The sequence below is a fragment of the Babylonia areolata genome, chromosome 3 (genome assembly GCF_041734735.1).
Source record: "Babylonia areolata isolate BAREFJ2019XMU chromosome 3, ASM4173473v1, whole genome shotgun sequence".
In the NCBI taxonomy this organism is placed as follows: domain Eukaryota; kingdom Metazoa; phylum Mollusca; class Gastropoda; order Neogastropoda; family Buccinidae; genus Babylonia; species Babylonia areolata.
Window position 1 is genome coordinate 57,371,529 of NC_134878.1, and position 27,457 is coordinate 57,398,985.

The 27,457-nt window shown below is 46.4% G+C and overlaps 2 protein-coding genes across 8 annotated transcripts in view; both read left to right on the plus strand.

The window, feature by feature from the left end:
* Positions 1 to 17,888, plus strand: part of LOC143280141 (membralin-like) — a 37,281-nt gene extending 19,393 nt beyond the window's left edge. For 5 of the 6 annotated variants that reach the window (XM_076584711.1, XM_076584710.1, XM_076584712.1 and 2 more), the window contains 8 exons: positions 4,549 to 4,677; positions 7,616 to 7,716; positions 9,844 to 9,901; positions 10,552 to 10,635; positions 12,442 to 12,574; positions 13,144 to 13,243; positions 13,842 to 14,082; positions 15,244 to 17,888. In XM_076584711.1, coding sequence (XP_076440826.1) covers positions 4,549 to 4,677; positions 7,616 to 7,716; positions 9,844 to 9,901; positions 10,552 to 10,635; positions 12,442 to 12,574; positions 13,144 to 13,243; positions 13,842 to 14,082; positions 15,244 to 16,166 — 1,769 coding nt within the window. In that variant the 3' untranslated portion in view covers positions 16,167 to 17,888. The remainder of the gene's footprint in view (positions 1 to 4,548; positions 4,678 to 7,615; positions 7,717 to 9,843; positions 9,902 to 10,551; positions 10,636 to 12,441; positions 12,575 to 13,143; positions 13,244 to 13,841; positions 14,083 to 15,243) is intronic. The other variant, XM_076584714.1, reaches the window with a different exon arrangement.
* Positions 17,889 to 21,668: 3,780 nt separating this feature from the next.
* The window catches only part of LOC143280142 (hillarin-like), a 31,808-nt gene continuing 26,019 nt past the window's right edge, over positions 21,669 to 27,457 (plus strand). The window contains exon 1 of one of the 2 annotated variants that reach the window (XM_076584716.1): positions 21,669 to 22,155. The gene's annotated coding sequence lies outside the window, so the exon portion shown is untranslated. Of the gene's footprint in view, positions 22,156 to 25,487; positions 25,559 to 27,457 lie in introns of those variants that run through there. The other variant, XM_076584717.1, reaches the window with a different exon arrangement.

Here is a 27,457-nt window from a genome sequence, read left to right on the forward strand (position 1 = left end):
ATCGCTCTAACATCTCCAAAATTCAGAGCAGAAATGAATGCAGAGACACTTCCATACCAAGGCAGCGACCACCTCCCGGTAGCTTTCAGTCTACAGAAACTGTCCGATAAACCCTGTATGAAACTGCGTGATCCATTTCAGTATGAAACCAAAGAGACAACCGTCATCGAAAAATTAAGACGCAGAAGAAACAAAAGAACGGCACTGAACAGGATGCAAACTATTCAGCCCCCATGGTGGAATACCGACACAGAGAGAGCCTGGATAGAAAAACATGCGGCTGTCAAACTTTGGCAAAAAGAAAGAACAAAACCATCTCCGGACAAAGATATTGAAACAAAAATGAAAGAAAAAACTAAACAGTTTGAAGTCATTGCTCAAGAGGCCAAAAATGACAAGTGGAAACAGTTTTGCGAGGCACTCAGTTATGACACAACATTGACAGAGTTCTGGCAATTTTATCGTCGCATGGAAGGGAAAACGTGCACAACAACAACCCCAGACATGTTAGACACTGACAGAACCAAGCTTAAGACAAATGAAAAAAAGGATCTGCCTTGCTCAAACGTTTCATACAACAGAGTGATCAAAGAAACTTAGATGAGAAAAAGAAATATGTTGAGGAGTTAAACCAAACCCTTATGCAGACTGGACCTGATGATGACTTGACAATGGATGATCTAAACGAGGCAATAGCTAAATGCAAGAAAGAATCGGCTCCTGGCCCAGACAAAGTTCGTTACTCAGACATCAAGGAGCTATCGGAAGAAGACAGAAGCAAACTTTTCAATCTATATCAAAACAGTTTCCACAATGGACAGGTGCCGGAGGACTGGACACACAGCTTAAAACCCATACCAAAACCAGGAAAGGACCATCGTCAGGTAAGCGGCTACCGGATCCTAACCATGCAAAACATTGTTGGAAAGCTCATGGAATGCATGATAGCCAGGAAACTTGCAAGGGATCTTGAACACAGGCACATTCTCCCTTCAAATCAAGGTGGTTACAGAACAGGCAAGTCCACATGGGAAAATGCAGCTGCTTTTGCATATGAGGTGTATGAAGGATTTCAAAGAAAAGAAGAAACACTAGCAGTAGCAATTGACCTTGAAGATGCCTACAATAAAGTCCAGTTTGCGCACCTCATGGAGCTGCTGCTAAGGTATGGAGTAAGTTTGACACTGACAAGATGGATAGCAGCAGCGCTTCAGGAAAGAACCGTCGTCCTACGCCTCGGAGATTGGATGTCTGCACCTTCTAAACTATCCATGGGACTGCCACAAGGGTCTCCACTCTCTCTTGTCCTCTACAATGTCTACACGAAGGGCCTTGCAGACTTAAACAACAATGGAATTGCTCGGGTGCTTACCCTTGCGGATGACGGCCTGGTCTTCAAAACTTCGAAAAATGCTCAGGAAAGAACTGAAGCCGTCCAGAAACAACTAAACAATATTGCTCAATGGTGCAAAGACACAGGATCTTCCATCAATCCAGCGAAAGCCCAAACGTTGCTGTGCACCCTCAACAACAAAACCGCGAGCAAATCACCACCTTCTGTGTCATTCGATGGGATTCAAATTGAGAAAACTGAATGCCTACGCTACCTAGGAATACACTTCGACAGGATGCTGACCTTCAGAAAACATACGGAAAACACTGTTCTCAAATGCAAAAAGGGCCTTTCAGTCTTAAAAGCAATGGCAACCAAAGGAATTGAACAACGCCACCTCTTCCTGCTATACCAATCACTCGTCCTCAGTGTGATCGACTACGGACTTGGGCTAACAACACCGTCTCAAAGCAACCTCCTAAAATTAGAAAGAGTCCAAAATGAAGCTATGAGGCTGATCCTTGGAACAACAAAAGACACGCCCACAGAAACCATGCGATACCTGCTTGACCTTCCTTCAGTGCAGGCCAGAAACAAGTTAGAACAGGTCAAGACCTACTTCAAAGCATTAGAAAACCCTCAAAACCCACTGCATGACGCAGTCAAAGAACAAAAAGGCAGCCGTCTAGGACGAGGAAGATCATGGATGGGGCAAGCAGAAGACACAATCCAGCTAGTATGCCGACTTCAAGACCTGAAAGAAACAAAAGAATGGGAGAAAAACCCCGAAAACCTCAACCATCTATTCAACACAGTCATTTCACCCACTCTAGGAAGACATTGTCGGGAATGGCCAGAGGGCAAAACTGATGCGGAAGTGAAGCTGCTTATAGAAGAAAACAGTAAAGAAGAGGACATCATCATATACACAGATGGCTCAGTCACCAAAGACCAGTCTGGCTGGGGATTCACTGCGAAACAAAATGGAAAAACAATTTGGGAAGAGAATGCTGCCTACAAAGTCACAACCTCCAGCCTAACGATGGAAGTTGAAGCTGTGACACATGCCCTCCAGTGGCTATCGTCCTTCCATACGCCCGGAAACCAACATGCCATGATTCTAACCGACTCAATGAACCTCATACAGAAAATTGAAAACGGAATGGGAAGCCCAGAGTGGCATAACGCAATGCGCAACTTTCAGATTAAAAAACTCACATGGTCATACTGCCCGGGACATGCAGGTGTTAAGGGAAATGAGCGAGCTGACAGACTTGCTGGTAACGCAACACCAACGAGCAGCCTACATCTAGGAAAATCGGAAATCCTCAGAAAAGTCAAAGAATACCAAAAAGAACAGGTACAAGGCCATCACACCATCGATCGCCTCAAAGAAATAGAAGCAGAGAGAGGGAGCGGCCGCAAATCTAACATGAAAGGTAGAGCACGATGCTTTGCAAATCAAACAAATATCGGCATCATTTCCAAACCAACATTGCGCAAATTTCTTCAAAACGGAACAGAGTCTCTGTGGGCCTTTCCAAATACAATATACCGAGCAACACACTAGACGCCACGTTCTTGGCATCAGAGATCTTTTCCCATCCCTCTTGCGGCCAGTCAGTGGCGGCTGTGTGTGTTTGTGTGTATGTGTGGGTCTGTGCTTTTGAGTGCGTTTGTGAATGCGCGAGAGTGAAATTGTACACAAGTGTCAGGAGAGATATGTGTACGTGTGTGTGTGTGTGTGTGTGTGTGTGTGTGTGAGGGGAGGTGGGAGTGCGGGGGGAGGTGGGGTAGAGGATGAGGTATGTGAGTGTATGCATGCCTACACTGTGGGAGCAACAGGATATTGGAACGTGTATATATATATATATATATATATATATATATATATATATATATATATATATATATCTTTGTATGTACGTGTGTGGGGTTGGGGGTGGGAGATATGGGCGTATGTGTGTGTGCTTGTACAAGTAAGTGTTCATCTCTGTGAGTGAGTGTGTGTGTGTGTGTGTGTGTGTGCCGTGGAAGCTGCGATACGTAGACTAGAAATGAGTGTGTGGAGGAGGGGGTAGAGGAGGTGCAAGGTAATGTGTGTGTGTGTGTGTGTGTGTTGGAGCTCATGTACGTTTATATGTATTTGACTGTGCTTTCATATGTGCTTGTACAAGTAAGTGTTCATCTCTGTGAGTGTGTGTTTGTGTGTGTGTGTGTGTGTGTGCTGTGGAAGCTGCGATACTTAGACTAGAAATGAGTGTGTGGAGGAGGGGGGTAGAGGAGGTGCACGGTAATGCGTGTGTGTGTGTGTGTGTGTGTGTTGGAGCTCATGTACGTTTATATGTATTTGACTGTGCTTTCATATATGTGAAACTGCATGTCTGGTGCATTTCTGTTATGCATGTGTGGGTGTATGTGTGAATGTGTGTCTTCATATTTTACATTTATTTGCTTATTTATCACCATTGTTGTCTTATTTATTTATTTATTTATGTTTTATTATTATCATTTTATTAGTATTACTAATATTATTACTACTACCTTTTTCTATATTATAATTATTATTTATTTATTTATTTATTTATTTATGCAAGCTTATCTATTATTTATTCCCCCGTTTGTTTGTTTTTTGTTTGTTTGTTTTTTTTTGTTTTTTTTTGTTGTTGTTTTTTTTGTGTTCTCAAGGCCTGACTAAGCGTGTTGGGTTACGCTGCTGGTCAGGCATCTGCTTGGCAGATGTGGTGTAGCGTATATGGTTTTGTCCGAACGCAGTGACGCCTCCTTGAGCTACTGAAACTGAAACTGAAACTGTCTGTCTGTCTGCTCTATCACCACAGGTCTTTGATTTTGTCTGCAGTATCATTGCTGGTCTGTCTTAACTCTTTGTTTCTGTCTGCAGTTTCACTGCTGATTTGGTTTTATTTCTGTCTGTCTGTGTCTGTCTATCTGTCTGCAGTATCATTGCTGGTCTGTCTTTCTCAGTTTCTGTCTGTCTGCAGTGTCATTGCTGGTCTGTCTTTCTGTCTGTCTGCATTACCACTGCTGACCTGGTTTTATTTCTGTCTGTCTACAGTATCACTGCTGGTCTGTCTTTGTTTCTGTCTGTCTGCAGTGTCACGGCTGGTCCATGTGCTATGTAGAAAGAGCTGTGAGAACAGTGTGGTGTGTATACTATATCATAGTGACGGTGGTGTGTGTGTGTGTGTGCACAGACCCTCTGACGGAGCAGTGCTTTGGGGATGGACTGAGCCGATTCCTGCTGGACGAGTTCCTGGGCTATGACCACATCCTGATGTCCTCCATCAAACAGCTGGCCGAGCAGGAAGAGAACAAAGGTAAAGGTAGGAAAACTACCTTGGGACTTACACACACACACACACACACACACACACACACACACACACACACACACACACACTCACTCACTCACTCACTTACATATACACACACACACACACACTAACACACACATACAGAGTCACAGACACACACACACACAGTGTACACACACACACACATACACACACACACACAATACACATACACACACACACACACACACACACACACACACACACACACACACACACAGAGTATACACACACCCAATACACACACACACACAATACACACACACACACACACAGAGTATACATACACACACACACACACACACACACCTGTACAGCCAGTGTGTTAGGAAAACAGAATACAGCACATATGACAGACAGACAGAGGTAAAACTTACGTGTTAGGGAGACAGGAAGAGGGAAGTACACCCACACAGCATCTGTCATTTTGTGTTAGGAAGGTAGATCTGTGAATGAAATATAGTTTAGAACTTTTCAAATTGCAATTTACACAATCTTTTTTTTTTTTTTTAACTCACTCAGTACGGCCAGTCCTCTCTTCTCCTCTACACAGACCCCTCAGATGTCCAGTGAGTGTCTGAATGACCCAACCTTTAGCTTCCGTTGTCAGAATTGTGGTATTCTTTGTCAACATTCACCTCTTCAGTATAAGAGCCTTCCGCTTGCAATATTTTCATGATGGTAATTGGGGAGAAACGCTGTTAACGTCGTCTCTTTCGCCGTTCATATGGAAAGAGTTAACCAGTTGAGTGCCTGTAAGATGTCAGCTGACATCCTTCAAAAAGTATTGCCATAATGCCTATAAGACGTCCACTGACCCTGCATATGTACCAATTTTTCCTTCATTGGAGTTTGGTTCAGTTCACACTAACAGACTCTGAACGGTTAGTTTGATGTGTCTGGATTATAAAGATACTATCTAAATTAACATACATCAGACCCCTTTCAACTCAATAATAATTTGCTAACTGACCACATGATACGCGTGTGGAAAAGGGGGTTGCCTCATGTGCAAAAAAAATGCATTGAAAACTGTGTCCAGTAAAGCAAATAGTCACACAGCAGATTTACACAATTCTGAAAGCTCTGCTTGTGATTCAGATTATTGACAGCTTTCGCGATGGAGAATGATCTCTCTGATGATCGGTTTGAAAATGAAGGTGATTGACAACGACAGTGATGAAACTGGCAGCACATTTGATGGTAATCCAGTCCATCTATCCAGTCAGACAGGGTTTTTGAACAAGTGGCTATGACTGACAGAAAAGTGCAGCGAGTGTTGGAAGAAGGGGAGGAGAGGGAGAGGAGTGATGTAAGATGATAGGTCGAATGCCAGCCAGAGGTCATGAAGGGGGCATGGCTTTTGGAAACGAGTGTACTCACATTTCAGTGCAGACTGCAAGAAATCAACAACCACCAGTGCTCCACGATTTTCACAAAACGCAGGATTGAACCTGCACTGGACGTGAAACACATGCTTTTTGTTTTTAACGCTTTTTTTCGCTGAATCAGATGGATGACTTGTTTGAAGAGGTGGCAAGCCAGATGCACAGCAGACACTTTAATCGGCCCATGTGCAACTTGAAAGGAGTGAATGTCATCAAAGAACTTCACCCTCTCACTTGTGAAAGCTCTTAGCTGTCAAAAAGCTAGCCAGCTCAGTTTCTGAGACTGTGATTGACCTTTTACATTGACTTTTCCCACCTTTGTCATTGTTGGGACAGTGATTTACTTACATGTCTGCACAAGCTGTGATTTTTTTTTTTATAAACTCATAGCCAGTTTTTGTTTCTTTGTTTTATAATGGATGTCATGTAGAGGTGAAAATAGACTTTTTTGTTGCACAAAAATTATTATCTTGAATTTACATGACTGAACAGTTATCTACAATCAACCTAATTGGGAAAAAAGTCCAGAAGCAGAATCTACACTCATTTTCCTCCACGTTTACTTTCTTACTGTATTGCCCATAGTTCTTGTGCTAGAATTTTTTGTGATTTATTACCCCAGAATCCTCAAAATTCCCAGGCAAGGGGAGAGCACTTTTTTTTTTTTTTTTTTTTTACAAAATTCTCAGGCACTCTACTGGTTGAGTGGAATGCTGGTATTATTATTATTATTATTATTATTATTATTACTACTACTCTGTGTGTGTGTGTGTGTGTGTGATTTAAGGGGGGAGGGGGTGTCATCATGTGTGTGATTTATCTTAAGGTTGTGCATGTCAACATATGTGTGATGTAAGGGTGTGTGTATCAACATGTATGATTCAAGGGTTGGTGTGTTAACAAAGTATGTGATATAACTTTATAAGGGTGTGTGTGTGTCAGCACAAGTATGATTAAAGGGGTGTATGTGTGTGTCACTATGTGTGTGATTTAAGAGTGGGTGGGTGTCAATGTGTGTGAGATGTTAGGGTGAATGAGTGTGTCAACATGTGTGATTTAAGGGTAGGTGTGTCAACACATACATGTGTGATTGAAGTGTGTGTTTGTCAACATGTGAGTGATTTCAGGGTTTGTGTATCAACATGCATGATTTCAGGGTTGGTGTGTCAATGTGTGTGTGATTTTAGGGGGTATGTGTGTCAACATGAGTGTGATTTAAAAGTGGATGAGTGTGTCAACGTGTGTGTGATTTCAGGGTGTGTGTGTGTGTGTGTGTGTGAGAATGCATGTGATTTAAGGGTGGGTGTGTGTCAAAGTGTGTGTGATTTAAGGGTGGGTGTGTTTCAATATGTGTGTGATTGAAGGGAGGGGGTGTGTGTCAACGTGTGTGATTTAAGGGAGGGTGTGTGTCAATATGTATGTGATTTAAGGATGGGTGGGTGTCAATATGTGTCTGATTTAAGGGTGGGTGGGTGTCAGTGTGTGTCTGATTTATTAAGGGTGGAAGTGTTTGTGTTCAGGGTTTCTGCGCAATGTAGTGACGGGAGAACACTACCGTTTCGTCAGCATGTGGATGGCTCGCAGTTCTTACCTGGCCGCTGCTTTCATCATGCTGGTCTTTGTGAGTGGTCCCTTCATCTTTGCTGTCTGTCTGTGTGGTGTGACACCTTTTGCTGTCCATCTGTGTGGTGTGACATCTTTCGCTGTCTGTCTTTGTGGTGTGACACCCAGTGCTGTCTGTGTGGTGTGACACCTTTTGCATCCGTCTGTGTGGTGTGACACCTTTTGCTGTCTGGTGTGACATCTTTTGCTGTCCTTCTGTGTGGTGTGACACCTTTTGCTGTCCGTCTGTGTGGTGTGACACCTTTTGCTGTCTGTCTTTGTGGTGTGACACCCGGTGCTGTCTGTCTGTGTGGTGTGACACCTTTTGCTGTCGTCTGTGTGGTGTGACACCTTTTGATGTCTGTCTTTGTGGTGTGACACCCGGTGCTGTCTGTCTGTGTGGTGTGACACTTTTTGCTGTCCATCTGTGTGGTGTGACACCTTTTGCTTTCTGTCTTTGTGGTGTGACACCCTGTGCTGTCTGTCTGTGTGGTGTGACACCCTGTGCTGTGTGGTGTGACACCTTGTGCTGTATGTGTGGTGTGACACTATTTGCTTTCTGTCTGTGTGGTGTGACACCCTGTGCTGTGTGGTGTGACACCTTGTGCTGTATGTGTGGTGTGACACTATTTGCTGTCTGTCTGTGTGGTGTGACACCCTGTGCTGTCTGTGGTGTGACACCCTGTGCTGTCTGTCTGTGTGGTGTGACACCCTGTGCTGTCTGTGGCGTGACACCCTGTGCTGTCTGTCTGTGTGGTGTGACACTCTGTGCTGTCTGTCTGTGTGGTGTGACACCCTGTGCTGTCTGTGTGGTGTGACACCCTGTGCTGTCTGTGGCGTGACACCCTGTGCTGTCTGTCTGTGTGGTGTGACACCCTGTGCTGTCTGTCTGTGTGGTGTGACACCCTGTGCTGTCTGTGGCGTGACACCCTGTGCTGTCTGTCTGTGTGGTGTGACACTCTGTGCTGTCTGTCTGTGTGGTGTGACACCCTGTGCTGTCTGTGTGGTGTGACACCCTGTGCTGTCTGTCTGTGTGGTGTGACACCCCGTGCTGTCTGTCTGTGTGGTGTGACACCCTGTGCTGTCTGTGTGGTGTGACACCCTGTGCTGTCTGTGTGATGTGACACCCTGTGCTGTCTGTCTGTGTGATGTGACACCCTCTGCTGTCTGTGTGGTGTGACACCATATGCTGGCTGTCTGTGTGGTGTGACACTATTTGCTGTCTGTCTGTGTGGTGTGACACCCTGTGCTGTCTGTGTGGTGTGACACCTTTTGCTGTCCGTCTGTGTGGTGTGACACCTTTTGCTGTCTGTCTGTGTGGTGTGACACCTTTTGCTGTCTGTCTGTGTGGTGTGACACCTTTTGCTGTCCGTCTGTGTGGTGTGACACCTTTTGCTGTCTGTCTGTGTGGTGTGACACCTTTTGCTGTCTGTCTGTGTGGTGTGACACCTTTTGCTGTCTGTCTTTGTGGTGTGACACCCTGTGCTGTCTGTGTGGTGTGACACCCTGTGCTGTCTGTGTGGTGTGACACCCTTTGCTGTCTGTTGTCCCTTAATCACAGAATATACAGTGTGTCACTGTTGTCATTTTTCCACAATACGTGTCACTGTTTCCACATTGTCATTGACCTGTAGTATGTGTTACTGTTGTAACTTTCCCACAGTTTGTGTCATTGTTGTCACTTTCACTCAATGTGTGTTATTTTTGTCACTGACCTGCAGTATGTGTTATGGTTGTCACATTCCCACAGTATGCGTCACTGTTGTCAGTTTCCCACAATATGTGTCACTGTCATCACTTTCACACAATATGTGTCATTGTTGCCACTGACCCTCAGTATGTGCCATTATTGTCAATGACCCACAGTATGTGCCATTATTGTCAATGACCCACAGTATGTGCCATTATTGTCAATGACCCACCATATGTGTCACTGTTGTCACTTTCCCACAATATGTGTCATTATCATCTCTTACCTGCAATGTGTGTCATAATCATCACTGGCCCTACAATGTGTTATTATTGTCACTTCCCATAGAATGTCCATTGTCCCTTTCCCACAGTATGTGTCACTGTTGTCACTTTCCCACAATAATTATGTGTCACTGTGTCCCCAGTGTCTCATTTGTGTCTTGATGTGTTTCAGACCGTGTCAGTGTCCACATTGCTGCGCTACTCTCATCACCAAATCTTCATGTTCATTGGTAAGTTGGCCGTCAAACATGTCACTTTTGTGTCACCTGTCTTTGTGTGTTTTAGCTGCCCCATTGATTGCACAAAGTTAGCAGCAGTACGCCACATGACTGGCAGCCCTTTGACCTATCCAGTCTGGAGGTTGGTTGGATACACTCCAATATCCAGGGTAGAAAGCCTACCCTGATAGCTTCCCACACCTTTCTGCCATATCCACAGAACAGTGTTGAAGGAACAGAAACGGTCTCCGTTCTAGTTATGTGGAGATGATGATATAATAAAAAGGATGATGAGGCGATGTCTGATGATCATATGATGATGTCAGATGAGGTGATGATGATAACGGCAAGGGTGATGTGCGAAGGTATTATGACGGGGGTGAATAAACCCTGTGATGTATGATTAGTGTGACTTGATGATAAAGGGATGATGATACAGTGGTGAGGGCGATGTGGGATATTATGATGAGGGTGATGTATGGTGATGTGATGATGAGGGTGATGTGTGATGATATAATGAGGGTGATGTGTGATGATGTAATGATGAGGGGAATGATACGATGATGAAGGTGATGTATGATGAGTGTGACGTGGGATGATACGGAAATGAGGGTGATGTATGGGGGTGATGGTGTGACGGTGAGGTGCTGTGTGTGTCACAGTGGACTTGCTGCACATGCTGGAGATGAACGTGACTGTGGCTTTTCCTGCTGCCCCACTGCTGACCGTCATCCTGGCTCTTGTCGGTGAGAGACCCCCCTCACACACACACACACACACACACACACACACACACACACACACACACACACACACACACACACATACACACAACACACACACACAAACACACACACACACACACACACACACACACACAGAATACTGAATACAGAACACTTTATCATCTCAATAAGAGAAGTTCATGTGTGGTGTATTTTACGTAAACAATACACGAAAATACACACACGAAAAAACACACACACACATGCATGCACACATGCACAGAGAGAGGGCGAGTGAGCTTCTGATATCTTGTCTCGGTTTGATGACAGTCTGTACCTACCCTGTCTTTTGGGATGTTTCACAACACACACACAGACACACACAGGCACACACACACAGACACACACACACACACATACATACAGAGCAAGCAAGAGAGAGAACGAGTGAGCTAGCTTCAGATATTTTGTCTCAGTTTGGTGACAGTCTGTACATACCCTGTCTGTTGCCCCAGTGGGTAATTGAGATTTTCCACTGCAACACCGATGGGTGTTGATGGGGAATTGGGATGTTCCACTGCAACACCATCAGTTGATAATGGGGAATTGGGATGTCCCACTGCAACACCGATGGGTGGTAATGGGGAATTAGGATGTTCCACTGTAACACCATTAGTTGATAATGGGGAATTGGGATGTCCCACTGCAACACCGATGGGTGGTAATGGGGAATTAGGATGTTCCACTGTAACACCATTAGTTGATAATGGGGAATTGGGATGTCCCACTGCAACACCGATGGGTGGTAATGGGGAATTAGGATGTTCCACTGCAACACGTGTAGTTGATGATGGGGAATTGGGATGTTCCACTGCAACACCGATGGGTGATGATAGGAAATTAGGATGTTCCACTGTAATGCCATTATTTGATGATGGGGAATTGGGATGTTCCACTGCAACACCAGTGGTTGATGATGGGGAATTGGGATGTTCCACTGCAACACCAGTGGGTGATAATAGGGAATTGGGATGTTCCACTGCAACACCGATGGGTGATAATAGGGAATTGGGATGTTCCACTGTAACGCCAGTGGGTGATAATAGGGAATTGGGATGTTCCACTGCAACACCGATGGGTGATAATAGGGAATTAGGATGTTCCACTGTAACGCCAGTGGGTGATAATGGGGAATTGGGATGTTCCACTGCAACACCAGTGGGTGATAATAGGGAATTGGGATGTTCCACGGCAACACCAGTGGGTGATAATAGGGAATTGGGATGTTCCACTGCAACACCAGTGGGTGATGATATGGAATTGGGATGTTCCACTGCAACACCTGTGGGTGATGATGGGGAATTGGGATGTTCCACTGCAACACCTGTGGGTGATGATGGGGAATTGGGGTTTTCCACTGCAGTACCAGTGAGTGATAATGGGGAATTGGGATGTTCCACTGCAACACCTGTGGGTGATGATGGGGAATTGGGGTTTTCCACTGCTACACCTGTGGGTGATGATGGGGAATTGGGGTTTTCCACTGCAACACCTGTGGGTGATGATGGGGAATTAGGGTTTTCCACTGCTACACCTGTGGGTGATGATGGGGAATTGGGGTTTTCCACTGCAACACCAGTGCCAGTGAGTGATAATGGGGAATTGGGATGTTCCACTGTAGCACTGATGGGTGATGATGGGTAATTGGGATGACATGGTTTAGAAGTCTCTTAGAAATGTGAAATATATGCCAGTGTAGATATGATATATGTGGTTCAAAGTCTGTTGCCATTGAAATACATTAGGCTGATGGGTGTGTGCTTGCAGGCATGGAGGCCATCATGTCAGAGTTTTTCAACGACACCACCACTGCTTTCTACATCATTCTGATTGTGTGGATGGCAGACCAGTATGACGCCATTTGTTGCCATACCAACATCAGCAAACGTCACTGGCTGAGGTACAGTACTTTCCTGTTCTGTCTGTGATAAGTCGTTGGGATATCCAGACGTGTCATGGGATAGACATGAAAACATGTCATTGGATAGACATGTGTCATGAGATGTACATGACAGGGACAGACATGAAAACGTGTCGGGGATACACGTGTGTCAAGGGATAGGCCTGAAAGCATGTGTCATAAGATGGACATTAAACGTGTGACATGGGATAGACTTGAGAACATGTCATGGGATAGACATAGAAATGTGTGTTAGGATAGACATGAAAACATGTCAGGGGAGACATGTCATGGGATAGATGTGTCACGAGACAGACATGTCATGGATTACACATGAAAATGTGTCATGAGATTTTTTTTTTTTTTTAATTGTCATTGATGAACTTGTGTCATAATAGACATGAAAAATGTTTGTCATGAGATAGACATGAAAAAAATGTGTGTCATGGAATAGACATGAAAACATGTGGAATGGTAGATGTTGATTATCCTGGCTATTTACTAAGATCTGTGCTGCCAGATGTCTTTTTTACGATTTCATCCTTGAGTGTGTGTGTGTGTGTGTGCAGGTTTTTCTATATGTACCACTTTGCATTCTATGCCTACCACTATCGCTTCAACGGACAGTTCAGCGGGCTGGCTCTCTTCACTTCATGGCTGTTCATTCAGGTCAGTACAGACTGACACTAGTGCAGTGTGTGATGATATAGTGTGGTGTGATGTGCAGTGGGATGTGGTGTTGTGTGCACTGATGTGATGTGGTGTGATGCGGTGCATTGTAATGCTGTGTGATGTGATTCAGTGTTATGTGGTGTGATGTGGTGCAATATGGTGTGAAGTGATGCGACATGGTGTGCTGTGATGTGGTGGAATATGGTGCAGTGTTAGTGATGTGATGTGGTGCAATGTGATGTGAGGTAGTGTGATGAAATGTGATATGGTGCAGTGTGATGTGATATTGTATGGAGCAATATGATGATGTGCATTGTGATGTGATGTGGGGTGGTGTTATGTGATATTGTGCAGCATGGTTGGTATGATGTGATATAGTGCTGTTTGGTGTGATGTGATGCAGTGCTGTGTGGTGTGATGTGGTGCAATGTGACGTGATGTGGTGCTTGATCCGCTTCGTGGTGTGATGTGATGTGGTGCAATGTGATGCGCCGCTGTGTGATGTGATGTAGTATGTGATGTGGTGCTGTGTAGTGTGATGTGATACGTGATGTGCGGTGTGCTTTGACATGGCTGTGATGTGTGATGTGTACAGCACTCCATGGTGTACTTCTTCCACCACTACGAACTGCCAGCCATCCTGCAGCAGCAGCGCATCCAGGAACTGCTGCACCAGTCCCCGCCCCCTGCACCCACCCCCAACAACACTGACACCTCCCCCCAGCCACCACAGCCCCCCAGCCCACAGGGGGGCGGGGAGGGGGATGAGGGGGCAGGGAGAGAAGAACAGGGGGCAGGAGCAGCTGGGCAGGATGCAAGCCCCGCCTCTGACCAGGGTGAGCACTGAGGTGTGGTGACTTGGGTGTGAGATGTGGGGACATGGGTGTGAGGGGGACATGGGTGTGAGGTGTGGGGACTTGGGTGTAAAGTGTGGGGACATGGGTGGAAAGTGTGGGGACTTGGGTGATGAGGTGTGGGGACATGGGTGTAAAGTGTGGGGACATGGGTGTGAGGTGTGGGGACTTGGGTGTGAGGTGTGGGAACATGAGTTTTGAGGTGTGGGGACTTGGGTGTGAGAACATGGGTGTAAAGTGTGGGGACATGGGTGTGAGGTGTGGGGACTTGGGTGTGAGGTGTGGGGACTTGGGTGTGGGGACATGGGTGATGAGGTGTGGGGACATGGGTGTGAAGACATGGGTGTGAGGTGTGAAGACATGGGTGTGAGGGGTGTGAGGTGTGGGGACATGGGTGTGAGGTGTGGGGACATGGGTGTAAGGGGTGTGGGGACTTGGGTGTGAGGGGTGTGAGGTGTGGGGACATGGGTGTGAGGTGTGGGGACATGGGTGTAAGGGGTGTGAGGTGTGGGGACATGGGTGTGAGGTGTGGGGACATGGGTGTAAGGGGTGTGAGGTGTGGGGACTTGGGTGTGAGATGTGGGGACTTGGGTGTGAGGGGTGTGAGGTGTGGGGACTTCGGTGTGAGAGGTGTGGGGAGAGGGGTGTGAGGACATGGGTCTGAGGGGTGTGAGGTGTGGGGACTTGGGTGTGGGGACATGGATATGAAGTTTGGGGACATGGGAGGGAGGTGTGGGGACATGGTTTGAGGTGTGGGGATATCGGTCTGAGGTGTGGAGACATGGGTCTGGTTTTTGGGAAACAACCGAAGCGTCAGTTTGTGTGGACAAGACAATTGCGATGAAAATTCTCTTCCTGCTGGCTGTCCACCAAAGCTCAAATCTTTCCAAAAAAAATCCCAGATTTTGCACCAATATCATTATCAAGAAATGTTAGTGTGTGTGTATTTGTGTGTCTCTGTGTGTGCGTGTGTGTGTGTGTGTGTGATTGTCTGTGTGTTCTTGTGTGGTTTGTGTCTGACTGAGGTGTTATTTTAAAGTTCTTTGCAGTGCTTAGAATCACTTTTTAAAGTATTATTATTATTACGACTGGCATTTGTGCTCACAGTGAGTGTAGTTCATGTGAAGTTGTTGACTGGTGCAGGAGCGGACAACCCCCAGGGCCCAGAGCCTTCTCCACAGGGTGGGCAGGGTCAGGACCCCAACAGCGAACCCCGACCTCTGACGTCCCATCAGATTCTTGGTCGCAGCGTGACGGAAATCATGGCCATGCTCAGTCGTCGCCGAGGGATACGCATCAACTCGTCGCAGAACACGGATGACACTGTCACCACCACCATTGCTCCCGCAGACGGGGCAGGGGAAGGTGGCGGGGGCAGAGAAGAGGGAGGGAGTGGGTACACCGTGGAGCGCATCCGTGTCTACAGCCCCTCCACCTTCATGCGCCTCTTCCTGTCCTCCCGCTCACCTGCCACTCCACAGGGGGAGAGCTCCCAGTCCCCACCGGCGGGGAGTCAGTCCCCATCAGAGGGGAGTCAGTCCCCACCAGGAGGGAGTCAGTCCCCATCAGAGGGGAGTCAGTCCCCACCAGGAGGGAGTCAGTCCCTATCAGAGGGGAGTCAGTCCCCGCCCGAGGGGAGTCAGTCTCCGCCAGAGGGGAGTCAGTCCCCACAGACTGAAGGGGCAGGAGAGAAAGGAGACGTGGGCACACACCATGCACAGATCTCTGCCACTACGGAGTGCATCACACCTCCCCGCCCCCAACACAGCCCCAGTGGAGACGAAGCAGCCAGTCCTGGCGTCGCCACATCCACAAGTGTCAAAACTGAAGGAGGGGAGACTAAAATGGAGGCTCCAGGGGAGAGCCACAGGCACCAGCAACCTGCCAGCTCTCATCCGGGCCCACCCTCCCCTTCCTCCTCCTCCTCCTCCTCCCCCAGGGAAGGTGGGGATGCCCACAGCGGTGAGAGGGGTGTGGGAGTAGAGAAGACCACCCCCTACAGCAGTGCTGGGGTGCCGACTATCTGTGCCACTGTGCATGGCGTAGTGGACTACGAAGTGGACTGACTGCATCCAGGCGAAGATGATGAACTGCAGACGTTATCTTGGTGAACTGGGAAGGCTGGGGGGATAGTGGGGGTGTGAATGGGTGGGGTGGGGTGGTATGATGTTGCAGGGATACAGGTGAGTCAGTGAGGACTCACCTATGACACTGACTGACTCAGTGTGTTGGTGCACCGCCATGGATGGCACGGTACTGACTGCAGTGACAGACCAGGTCATTCTGGGCGCCTGGCTGGATTGGCAGTGAGGGACAGCACACTGTATAGATTGAGGATAGTACACACTGCATTGATTGAGGATAGCATGCTGTGTGGATTGAGGACAGCACACTGGGGATTGATTGAATACAGCACACAGTAGATTGATTAAGGACAGCACACTGTGTGGATTGATTGAGGACTGCACACTGTGTGGATTGATTGAGGACTGCACACAGTGTGGATTGATTGAGGACAACACACTGTGTGGATTGATTGAGGACAGCACACAGTAGATTGATTAAGGACAGCACACTGTGGATTGAGGACAACACACTGTGTGGATTGATTGAGGACAGCACACAGTAGATTGATTAAGGACAGCACACTGTGTGGATTGAGGACAACACACTGTGTGGATTGATTGAGGACAGCACACAGTAGATTGATTAAGGACAGCACACTGTGGATTGAGGACAACACACTGTGTGGATTGAGGATAGTACACAGTGGATTGAGGACAACACACTGTGGATTGATTGAGGATAGTACACAGTGGATTGAGGACAACACACTGTGGATTGATTGAGGACAGCACACTGTGTGGATTGAGGACAACACACTGTGGATTGATTGAGGACAGTACACAGTGGATTGAGGACAACACACTGTGCATTGATTTAGGACAGCACACAGTGGATTGATTTAGGACAGCACACTATGGATAGAGAAGCACACAGTGGATTGAGCACAGCACACTGGATTGAGGACAGCCACAAAAAAAAAAAAAAAAATGGTGGATGCAGTGAACAGACACAGTAATGGTCTGGTGAATGGTAGTGCTGGCCTGGAGAATGCAGTGAATGAACACAATGCTGGCCTGGTGACAGGTCACTTGAACTGATACTCAGTCAGTGACTGACTTGCAGGGTGCGTGGAGTGAGGAGAGCAGTCTTTCATGCGGTCACTGGCAGGTGGTGGTGTTGGGGATAGAGGGGAGTGGTGTGTAGTAGGATGGGGGAGGGAGGTGGGTGAGCTACACTACAGAGCTGCTTGGTGCATTGTGCCTTTCGTGCGAGTTCTCTGGCACTGGCATGGTGAGAGCGACTTGGGTGTAGAAGTGTGGTTTCAGAGTTGCTTTTATGTGTGAATGATTTATTTCAAGGCACACATGAGAGGTGTACTTCCACTTTTAAAAAAAGAAAAAAAAGAGGGCGGGGGGGAGATAAAATGTCTGAAGTGATGAAACCTGTTGTATTATTTTGCTTCTTCTTGAGTTTTGAAGGGAAAAATGTGCGTAGCACTCACTGACCCAGCCTATCTGGATCATTGTCTGAATCATTGTGCTGTATTTTCATGTATCATTTGTCAGTGTGTCAATAAGTAATGGTTGACAGGCAAAATCAGATTTTAATTTTGTACAATCTTTTTTTCTTCTGGAATGTTGTAGCTTATTTGTTATGTGCTCGTGATTTGTGTACTTGGCAATGGAAGTGTGATCATTAATAAAGCAATGGTGGGATGTCCACAGACTGCGTGAAAAGAGCAAATGAAGTTTTGGATCTTGTGATCAGTGTATGAGATGGACTGCAGCAAGAGAACAGTTGTACAGACGGTCATTATTCAGACATCATAGTGGTCCACATGGTACACACATACATCAATGTGATTCACACATACATCACTGTGATCTACAAAAAAAACATACATCACTGTGATTCACACAGTACAGACATATACATCACAGTGGTCCACACAGTACATCATACATCAGTGGTCCACAGTACAGACACAATACATCACTATGGTGCACACAGTACATATACATCTTGCATACATCACAGTGATCCACAGTACATACATCATGTGGTCCACACAGTACATACATGTATCACTGTGGTCAACACAGTACATACATCACTGATTCACAGTAGACATACATCACTGTGGTCCACACAATACATACATCACTGATCCACAGTACAGACATACATCACTGTGGTCCACACAGTACATACATCACTGCGGTCTGCACAGCATCCTTGCAGACATGCACTACTGTGGTCCACACAGTACAGACGTCATACATCATTGATCTACACAGTACGTACATACATCACTGGTCCACACATACAGACATACATTACTGTGGTCCACACAGTACAGACACACATCACTGAGGTCCACACAGTACATACATCACTGTGGTCCACACAATACAAACATCACCATGGTCCACACAGTACAGACATCATTCATCACTGTGGTCCACACCATACTGATATCACTGTGATCCACACAGTACAGACATCATACATCACTGTGGTCCACACAGTACAGACATACATCACTGTGGTCCACACAATACAGACATCACCATGGTCCACACAGTACAGACATCATACATCACTGTGGTCCACACTGTACAGATATCACTGTGATCCACACAGTACAGACATCATACATCACTGTGGTCCACACAGTACAGACATCATACATCACTGTGGTCCACACAGTACAGACATACGTCACTGTGGTCCACAAATTAAAAACGATATACATCACTGTGGTCCACAAATTAAAAACATACATCACTGGTCCACACCGTACAGACATCAATGTGGTCCACACAGTACAGACATCATACATCAATGTGGTCCACACAGTACAGACATCACACATCACTGTGGTCCACACAGTACAGACACAACAGTAGTCCACACAGTACAGACATACATCACTGTGGTCCACAAATTAAAAACATTATACATCACTGTGGTCCACAAATTAAAAACGTCATACATCACTGGTCCACACAGTACAGACACACATCGATGTTGTCCACACAGTACAGACATACATCACTGTGGTCCACACAGGACAGATATCATACATCATCAGTACAGACATACATCACTGGCCTGCACAGTACAGACATCATACATCACTGTGGTCCACACAGCACAGACATACATCACTGTGGTCCACACAGTACATCCAGCATACATCACTGTGGCCTACACAGTACATACATCACTGTGGTCCACACAGTACAGACATCATACATCACTGTGGTCCACACAGTACAGACAGCATACATCACTGTGGTCTGCACCGTACAGACAGCATACATCACTGTGGTCCACACAGTACAGACAGCATACATCACTGTGGTCCACACAGTACAGACAGCATACATCACTGTGGTCTGCACAGTACAAACACACGGCACTGTGGTCCACACACTACATACATCATACATCACTGTGGTCCAATCTTTGTCATATTTTTTGGTGTGTGTCAGACTGTCACTCGACTTTGGGTCGAGGAGTTGTGTGGTGTGAGTGATGAGCCTTTGAATGCACAAATATTGTGCAATCCGATGAATGAATATCAATGTAGTGTGGTGTGGTGTAGTGTAGTGTAGTATAGTGTAGTGTACTGCGATGCGACAGTGTAGTGTAATGCAATATAGTGCAGTGTAGTGTAGTGTGGTACAGTGTAGTGTAGTGCAAAGTAGTATTGTGTCGCACCGCAGTGCAGTGCAGTGCAGTGTAGTGCAGCTTAGTGAAATGCAGTGCACTGTAGTGCAATGCAGTGCAGTGTAGTGTAGTGAAATGTATTTCTAGTGCAGTGTAGTGCAGCTTAGTGAAATGCAGTGCACTGTAGTGTAGTGCAATGCAGTGCAGTGTAGTGTAGTGATGTAGTTCTAGTGCAGTGGAGTGCAGTGCAGTGCGGTACAGTGGATAAGTGTACAGCAGTGAGGGAGAGTAACGACAACCCACAAGCCGACACATTCAACCCCTTACAGTACTCTCCCTTACCATAAATGACCCGGGAGGGGAGGGGGGCAGGGGGAGGGTTGCGGTGAGGGAAGCTGGGAACTGAGGGGAAGGGAGTGGGGGCGAGGGTCGCCTCGCGCTGTGCTGCACGGTATAACTGGCGACACGGTAGAGCACGTCACGGCAGGCTGCCCCCTGGCGCGGGTGACGGTGACGGCTTTCCTCCCACCTCCTCCACCATCCCGCCTCCCGCCTCCCCGCCCCGTCCCATGCCAAGATTGATTACCCCCCTCACTCCATATTGGAACCCACGGCAACAAAAGGACTGTCCCTGGCGAAATTCTGTAGAAAAATCCACTTCGATAGGAAAACAAGTAAAAAAATTGCAGGCAGGGAAAGAAAGAAAAAAAAGAACAGAAGAAGAAAAAAAGGGTGGCACTCTCTCAGTGCAGCGACGCGCTTTCCCTGTGGAGAGCAGCCCGAATTTCACACAGAGAAATCTGTTGTGACAAGAAAGAGTGATGTAATACAACAATACAATACAATGTCCTGGCAGACACAGGTGTCCTTGACAGACAGCAATGTCCTGGCAGACACAGGTGTCCTTGACAGACAGCAATGTCCTGGCAGACAGACAGCAATGCTCTGGTCTATACAGACAGCAGTGTTATTTGAGCCAGAACTGAACTATCAACTAACTATGTTAGCGCTTTATTATGTAAACTGAACTGTTGACTATGCCGGTGAGCGTGTTATTGTGTGAACTAGACTATTGACTTTGTGGGCGTGTTATTGTGTGAACTGAACTATTGACTTTGTGGGCGTGTTATTGTGTGAACTGAACAATTTACTCACTTTTTAGCATGCTATTGTATGTTAGCATGTTATTGGCTGCGAACTGAACTGTCGTGTTGTTAACGTGTTATTGTGTGAACCGTGACTTGGACAATATCCACATTTTTATCCCGTTTTCTTTCCATTCAGTTTCGTTCCGAAGACGGAAAAATCGTGAATTTGTTCAGTCAGATAACATTGTAATACACACTCCACATTTCTTCCCCTGTCAAGAGATGTAAAGAAGGCCAGTCAAAGAGTGGAGGGGGAAGAAATGTCAAGTATATATCACAATAATATTATTCACCAATTTACAACTTTTTCCGTTTTATAAACGGAAAAGTACAGGCGGGGAAGAAATGTGGATATCGCTGTGACTTGTTGACTAAACTGATGCTGCTTTGTGTGTATTGCAGACAATGTCTGCACCTTGTACTTTGGGAAAGGCACAAAGTGTCTGGGGCACAGTCTTGTATGTGTCCGGGGTTCGGTGAGGTGAGGGGGTGTCTGGAGGTGACTCTGTGGCTTGCGTCGCCAGTTTACCTGTTCCCTTCTCACTCGCTGCCAGGTAAAGCGGGCCAACGCACACACACACACACGCTCACGCACTCTCTCTCTCTCTCTCTCTCTCACACACACACACACACACACAGAGTCTGCGGGCGACACAGTGACACAAACACACCAGCAGGTAGCGATCGACGTGGAGAGAGGTACACTGAGGTGAGCGGCGCTGAGAGGTTGAGTTTGAGACCCGCAGAACGACACAGCGAAGTGCTGCGTGACTGGCAGTCGGTGTTGGGGTGGGGCCAGTACAGTCCGTGTTCGGGGTGTAAGGAACCCAACTCACACTGCCCTGTTCACATTCTGAACGTTGTTCCAGCAGAGGTGTTGAACTTCAATGCGCTAAGTGTGGACAGTGTTGTGTGTTTATTTTTACTGACCACACCAACGTGCTCTGTGTTTGTTTGTGTGTGTGTCATCAAAGTGGTGAAGTGTGTGTGTGTGTACATGAATAGAGCACACCGCCAGCGACCTGTCTGTTTTTGGTCAGTGCTGGGTGGAGGTGGAGGGGGTGGGTGGTGGGGGTGGAGTGACCACACCCTGTGCTGTGAAGACTGATCAGTGAGGTGTAACGCGTACCGTCTCCCTGCCCAGCCCACGGACTGCCGCTGACCGGTAAGTTGGAGTCTGTCACTGACCTCCAACCTCCCACTCCCCACGCTCCCTCCCTCCCTCCCACCACACACACCCTTCCACTGCCATCCCGACATTCAGAAAATTCACTGAGCTCAGGAGTGCAGAAAATGTGATTAGTTCGGTCGTTGCTGGAAAAACAAGGCCGCTGAAGAATGATCAACTTAGTGAACACACAAGCTGCCCAAGTATGGAGAGAGAGAGAGAGAGAGAGAGAGAGAGAGAGCTCTACTGGACAATTGAGAGTTTGATACCCTATGGGGTAATCAATATCCACAATTCTCCCCTCAAGAAGGAATGAGTAATGTTGAGTACAAGTCGTGGACGTTCACTCCGCCAGTCACACAGAGGAGTGGAGGGGAAGAAAACGTGGATATAAATATATATATACCCTTAATCCGTCTTTAATCGTACAGTCCGCGTGACTGATACTTTACTGTCATTAGCTGAACAGTTTATGTGACTGATACAATACTGTCATTGGCTGAACAGTTTATGTGACTGATACAATACTGTCATTAGTTGAACAGTCCATGTAACTGATACTTTACTGTTATCAGCTGAACAGTCCATGTAACTGATACTTTACTGTTATTAGCTGAACAGTTTATGTGACTGATACAATACTGTCATTAGCTGAACAGGCTATGTGACTGATACAATACTGTCATTAGCTGAACAGTCCATGTAATTGATACTTTACTGTTATCAGCTGAACAGTCCATGTAACTGATACTTTACTGTTATTAGCTGAACAGTTTATGTGACTGATACAATACTGTCATTAGCTGAACAGGCTATGTGACTGATACAATACTGTCATTAGCTGAACAGTCCATGTAACTGATACTTTACTGTTATCAGCTGAACAGTCCGTGTAACTGATGTTTTATTGTCATTAGTTGAACAGTTTAGGTGACATAATTTTTGTCATTAGCTGAATAGTCCTTGTGACAGTTTGACACTTTACTAGCATTAGCTGAAACTTCATGTGACAGTTGGGAAACTGTACTGTCAGTAGCTGAACAGTTCATGTCATTAGCTAAACAGTTTATGTGACTGATGCTTTACCGTCACGAGCTGAACAATTTATGTCACAGTTGGAGACTTTAATGTCACTAGCTGAACAGTTTATGTCACAGTTGGAGACTTTAATGTCATTAGCTGAACAGTTTGTGTGACTGATACTTCACTGTCATTTTTTGCTGAACAGTCCACGTGACAGTTCAATACTTTACTGATTAACTGAACAGCCCACGTGATAGCTTGAGTTATTACGATAATTAGCTGAACAGTCCATTTGACTGGGGATACAATGCCCTTTTTTCACTCATTAGACCCTACAGTTTGAACAATACAAGGAAAACAAAAGAATAATAGCACGTATTTTGGCATGCAACAAAACACACACATCATACTTGTAAAGACATAAACCAGTTTGACTATCGATCTTTCCTAGTGCAACCCAGTTTTAGCTCACGTGCGTGTTGACACGGTTTGGGTTGTCTGTGTCCGCGCACGGTTTGTGTGTGTGTGTGTCTGTGTATGTGTGTGTCTGTATGTATGTGTCTGTGTCTGTGTTTTTGTTTGTGTGTGTCCCAGTCTGTAGTAAACTTTAACAAATTCATTTTATCTGCAGATACTTTAGCTATCAAGAATAAACCTGGATTGAACATCGAGAATATCTTTCCACCAGTATCACTGATGGGTTGTAAGTTTTCCGGATTAAGACGTACTTCTGGATGGTGAAGATTTATTCCGTTTAGCCTCGGATCTACAAGATTTGATTGGGTCATTCCAGGTTCATTGCGAAATCGCTTGTTTGAGGCATGACATCTTATTTTTTTTGTCTGCAGTTAAAGATAAGAAAATCTGGAAAGAACAGGCAGAATGACACTAAGTACACCATCGACGTGTATACAAATATTTTACAGAGGATTGTTAATTAGTATTGACATACTATCAATTTCACTTGAAGGCAGCCATCTTGCCTGAAAAATCTTGTCACTGTCGAAATCGTGCATTCAATCGATAATTTGGCAACAGCCACATTTCTCCCCCCTGTGCTCTTTCCTTTCGAAGACGGAAAAAGTTGTAAACTGGTTAATGACATTGTAATAATAATAATAATAATAATAATAATATATGATGTCTGTACATTTCTTCCCCTCCACTCTTTTATTGGCATTCTTTACGGCTTTCAAGAGGGAAAGAAATGTACAGCATACATTATGATGTCATTAACCAATTTAAGAGCACAGTGGAAGAAATGTGGATATATATTTTTCCAGAGTAATTGTCGTGTGTATTACACCCGAAATTGTCTTTGGCGATTTCATTTCGATTTATCGAAGTCGAAGTGTGATGATGAGGGCATGACACAGGAGACATGACTCAAGGAGACATGACACACAGGTGATACAAAACACAGAGAGACATGACATAGAGGGAGAACTGACACACACAGAGAGACATGACATAGAGGGAGAACTGACACACAGAGAGAGAGAGAGAGAGAGAGAGAGAGAGAGAGAGAGAGAGAGATGACATAGAGGGAGAACTGACACAGAGAGAGAGAGAGAGAGAGAGACATGACATAGAGGGAGAACTGACAGAGAGAGAGAGAGAGAGAGAGAGAGATGACATAGAGGGAGAACTGACACACAGAGAGAGACATGACATAGAGGGAGAACTGACACAGAGAGAGAGAGAGAGAGAGAGAGAGAGAGATGACATAGAGGGAGAACTGACACACAGAGACATGACATAGAGGGAGAACTGACACACAGAGAGAGACATGACACAGAGGGACACACGTCACAGGGAGACATGACACAGAGGGACACACGTCACAGGGAGACATGACACAGAGGGACACACGTCACAGGGAGACATGACACAGAGGGACACACGTCACAGGGAGACATGACACAGGGAGACATGACACAGAGGGACACACGTCACAGGGAGACATGACACAGAGGGACACACGTCACAGGGAGACATGACACAGGGAGACATGACACAGAGGGACACACGTCACAGGGAGACATGACACAGAGGGACACACGTCACAGGGAGACATGACACAAATGGAGACATGACACAGAGGAAGACATGACACAGGGAGACATGACACACATGGACAAATGACACACAGGGTTAATACGACGCACAAGGAAGTTTCACCTTGATGTGTCTTGGACGTCAGTCCCCTAAATTAACAGAGTGGTGTGACTGATTTTCCCTATGATCACCACCCATGCAGCAATTTTCCTTCGTCCGGGTTGTTGCTCCGCCTTCCTAAGCTCTGGCCTGGATCAGACCCGTGTGTGGGTGTGTGCGGGTTAGGTGTGTAACTTTGCAGGTGTGAGCGTTGGATCAGGTGTGTACTGTTATAAGTGTGACTGTTGGATCAGGCGTGTACTGTTATAGATGTGAGCGTTGGATCAGGTGTGTACCCCTGTAAGTGTAAGCGTTAGATCAGGTGTGTAACCCTGTAGGTGTGAACGTTGGATCAGGTGTGTACCCCTGTAGGTGTGAACGTTGGATCAGGTGTGTATTGTAAAAGTGTGACTGCTGGATTGGGTGTGTACTGTTATAGATGTAAGCGATGGATCAGGTGTGTACCCCTGTAGGTGTAAGCGTTAGATCAGGTGTGTACCCCTGTAGGTGTGAACGTTGGATCAGGTGTGTACCCCTGTAGGTGTGAATGTTGGATCAGGTGTGTACCCCTGTAGGTGTGAACGTTGGATCAGGTGTGTACCCCTGTAGGTGTGACCGTTGGATCAGGTGTGTACCCCTGTAGGTGTGAACGTTGGATCAGGTGTGTACCCCTGTAGGTGTGAACGTTGGATCAGGTGTGTACCTCTGTAGGTGTGAACGTTGGATCAGGTGTGTACCCCTGTAGGTGTAAGCGTTGGATCAGGTGTGTACCCCTGTAGGTGTGAACGTTGGATCAGGTGTGTACCCCTGTAGGTGTGAACGTTGGATCAGGTGTGTACCCCTGTAGGTGTGAACGTTGGATCAGGTGTGTACCCCTGTAGGTGTGAACGTTGGATCAGGTGTGTACCCCTGTAGGTGTAAGCGTTGGATCAGGTGTGTACCCCTGTAGGTGTGAACGTTGGATCAGGTGTGTACCCCTGTAGGTGTGAACGTTGGATCAGGTGTGTACCCCTGTAGGTGTGAACGTTGGATCAGGTGTGTACCCCTGTAGGTGTCAGCGTTGGATCAGGTGTGTACCCCTGTAGGTGTAAGCGTTGGATCAGGTGTGTACTCCTGTAGGTGTGAACGCTGGACCAGGTGTGTACCCCTGTAGGTGTAAGCGTTGGATCAGGTGTGTACCCCTGTAGGTGTGAACGCTGGACCAGGTGTGTACCCCTGTAGGTGTAAGCGTTGGATCAGGTGTGTACCTCTGTAGGTGTAAGCGTTGGATCAGGTGTGTACCCCTGTAGGTGTAAGCGTTGGATCAGGTGTGTACCCCTGTAGGTGTAAGCGTTGGATCAGGTGTGTACCCCTGTAGGTGTGAACGCCGGACCAGGTGTGTACCCCTGTAGGTGTAAGCGTTGGATCAGGTGTGTACCCCTGTAGGTGTGAGCGTTGGATCAGGTGTGTACCCCAGCAGACGTGATTATTGGATCATGTGTGTGCCGTTCTGGGCATGTGTTGGATCAGGCGTGTACTGTTATAAATGTGACTGTTGGATGGGGTGTGTACTGTTATAGGTGTGTGTTGGATCAGGTGTGTGCTGTTATAGGTGTGAGTGTTGGATCAGGTGTGTACTGTAAAAGTGTGACTGTTGGATTGGGTGTGTACTGTTATAGATGTGAGCGTTGGATCAGGTGTGTACCCGTGTAGGTGTGAGTGTTGGATCAGGTGTGTGCTGTTATAGGTGTGTGTTGGATCAGGTGTGTGCTGTTATAGGTGTGTGTTGGATCAGGTGTGTGCTGTTATAGGTGTGAGTGTTGGATCAGGTGTGTGCTGTTATAGGTGTGAGTGTTGGATCAGGTGTGTGCCGTTATAGGTGTGTGTTGGATCAGGTGTGTGCCGTTATAGGTGTGAGTGTTGGATCAGGTGTGTGCCGTTATAGGTGTGTGTTGGATCAGGTGTATGCCGTTATAGGTATGAGTGTTTGATCATGTGTGTGCCGTTAAATAGGTGTGAGCGTTGGATCAGGTGTGTACTGTTGTAGGTGTGACCGTTGGATATGGTGTGTACTGTTATCAGTGTTACGAGCGTTGGATCAGATGTGTAGCGTTACAGGTAGGAGTGGTGAATCAGGTGC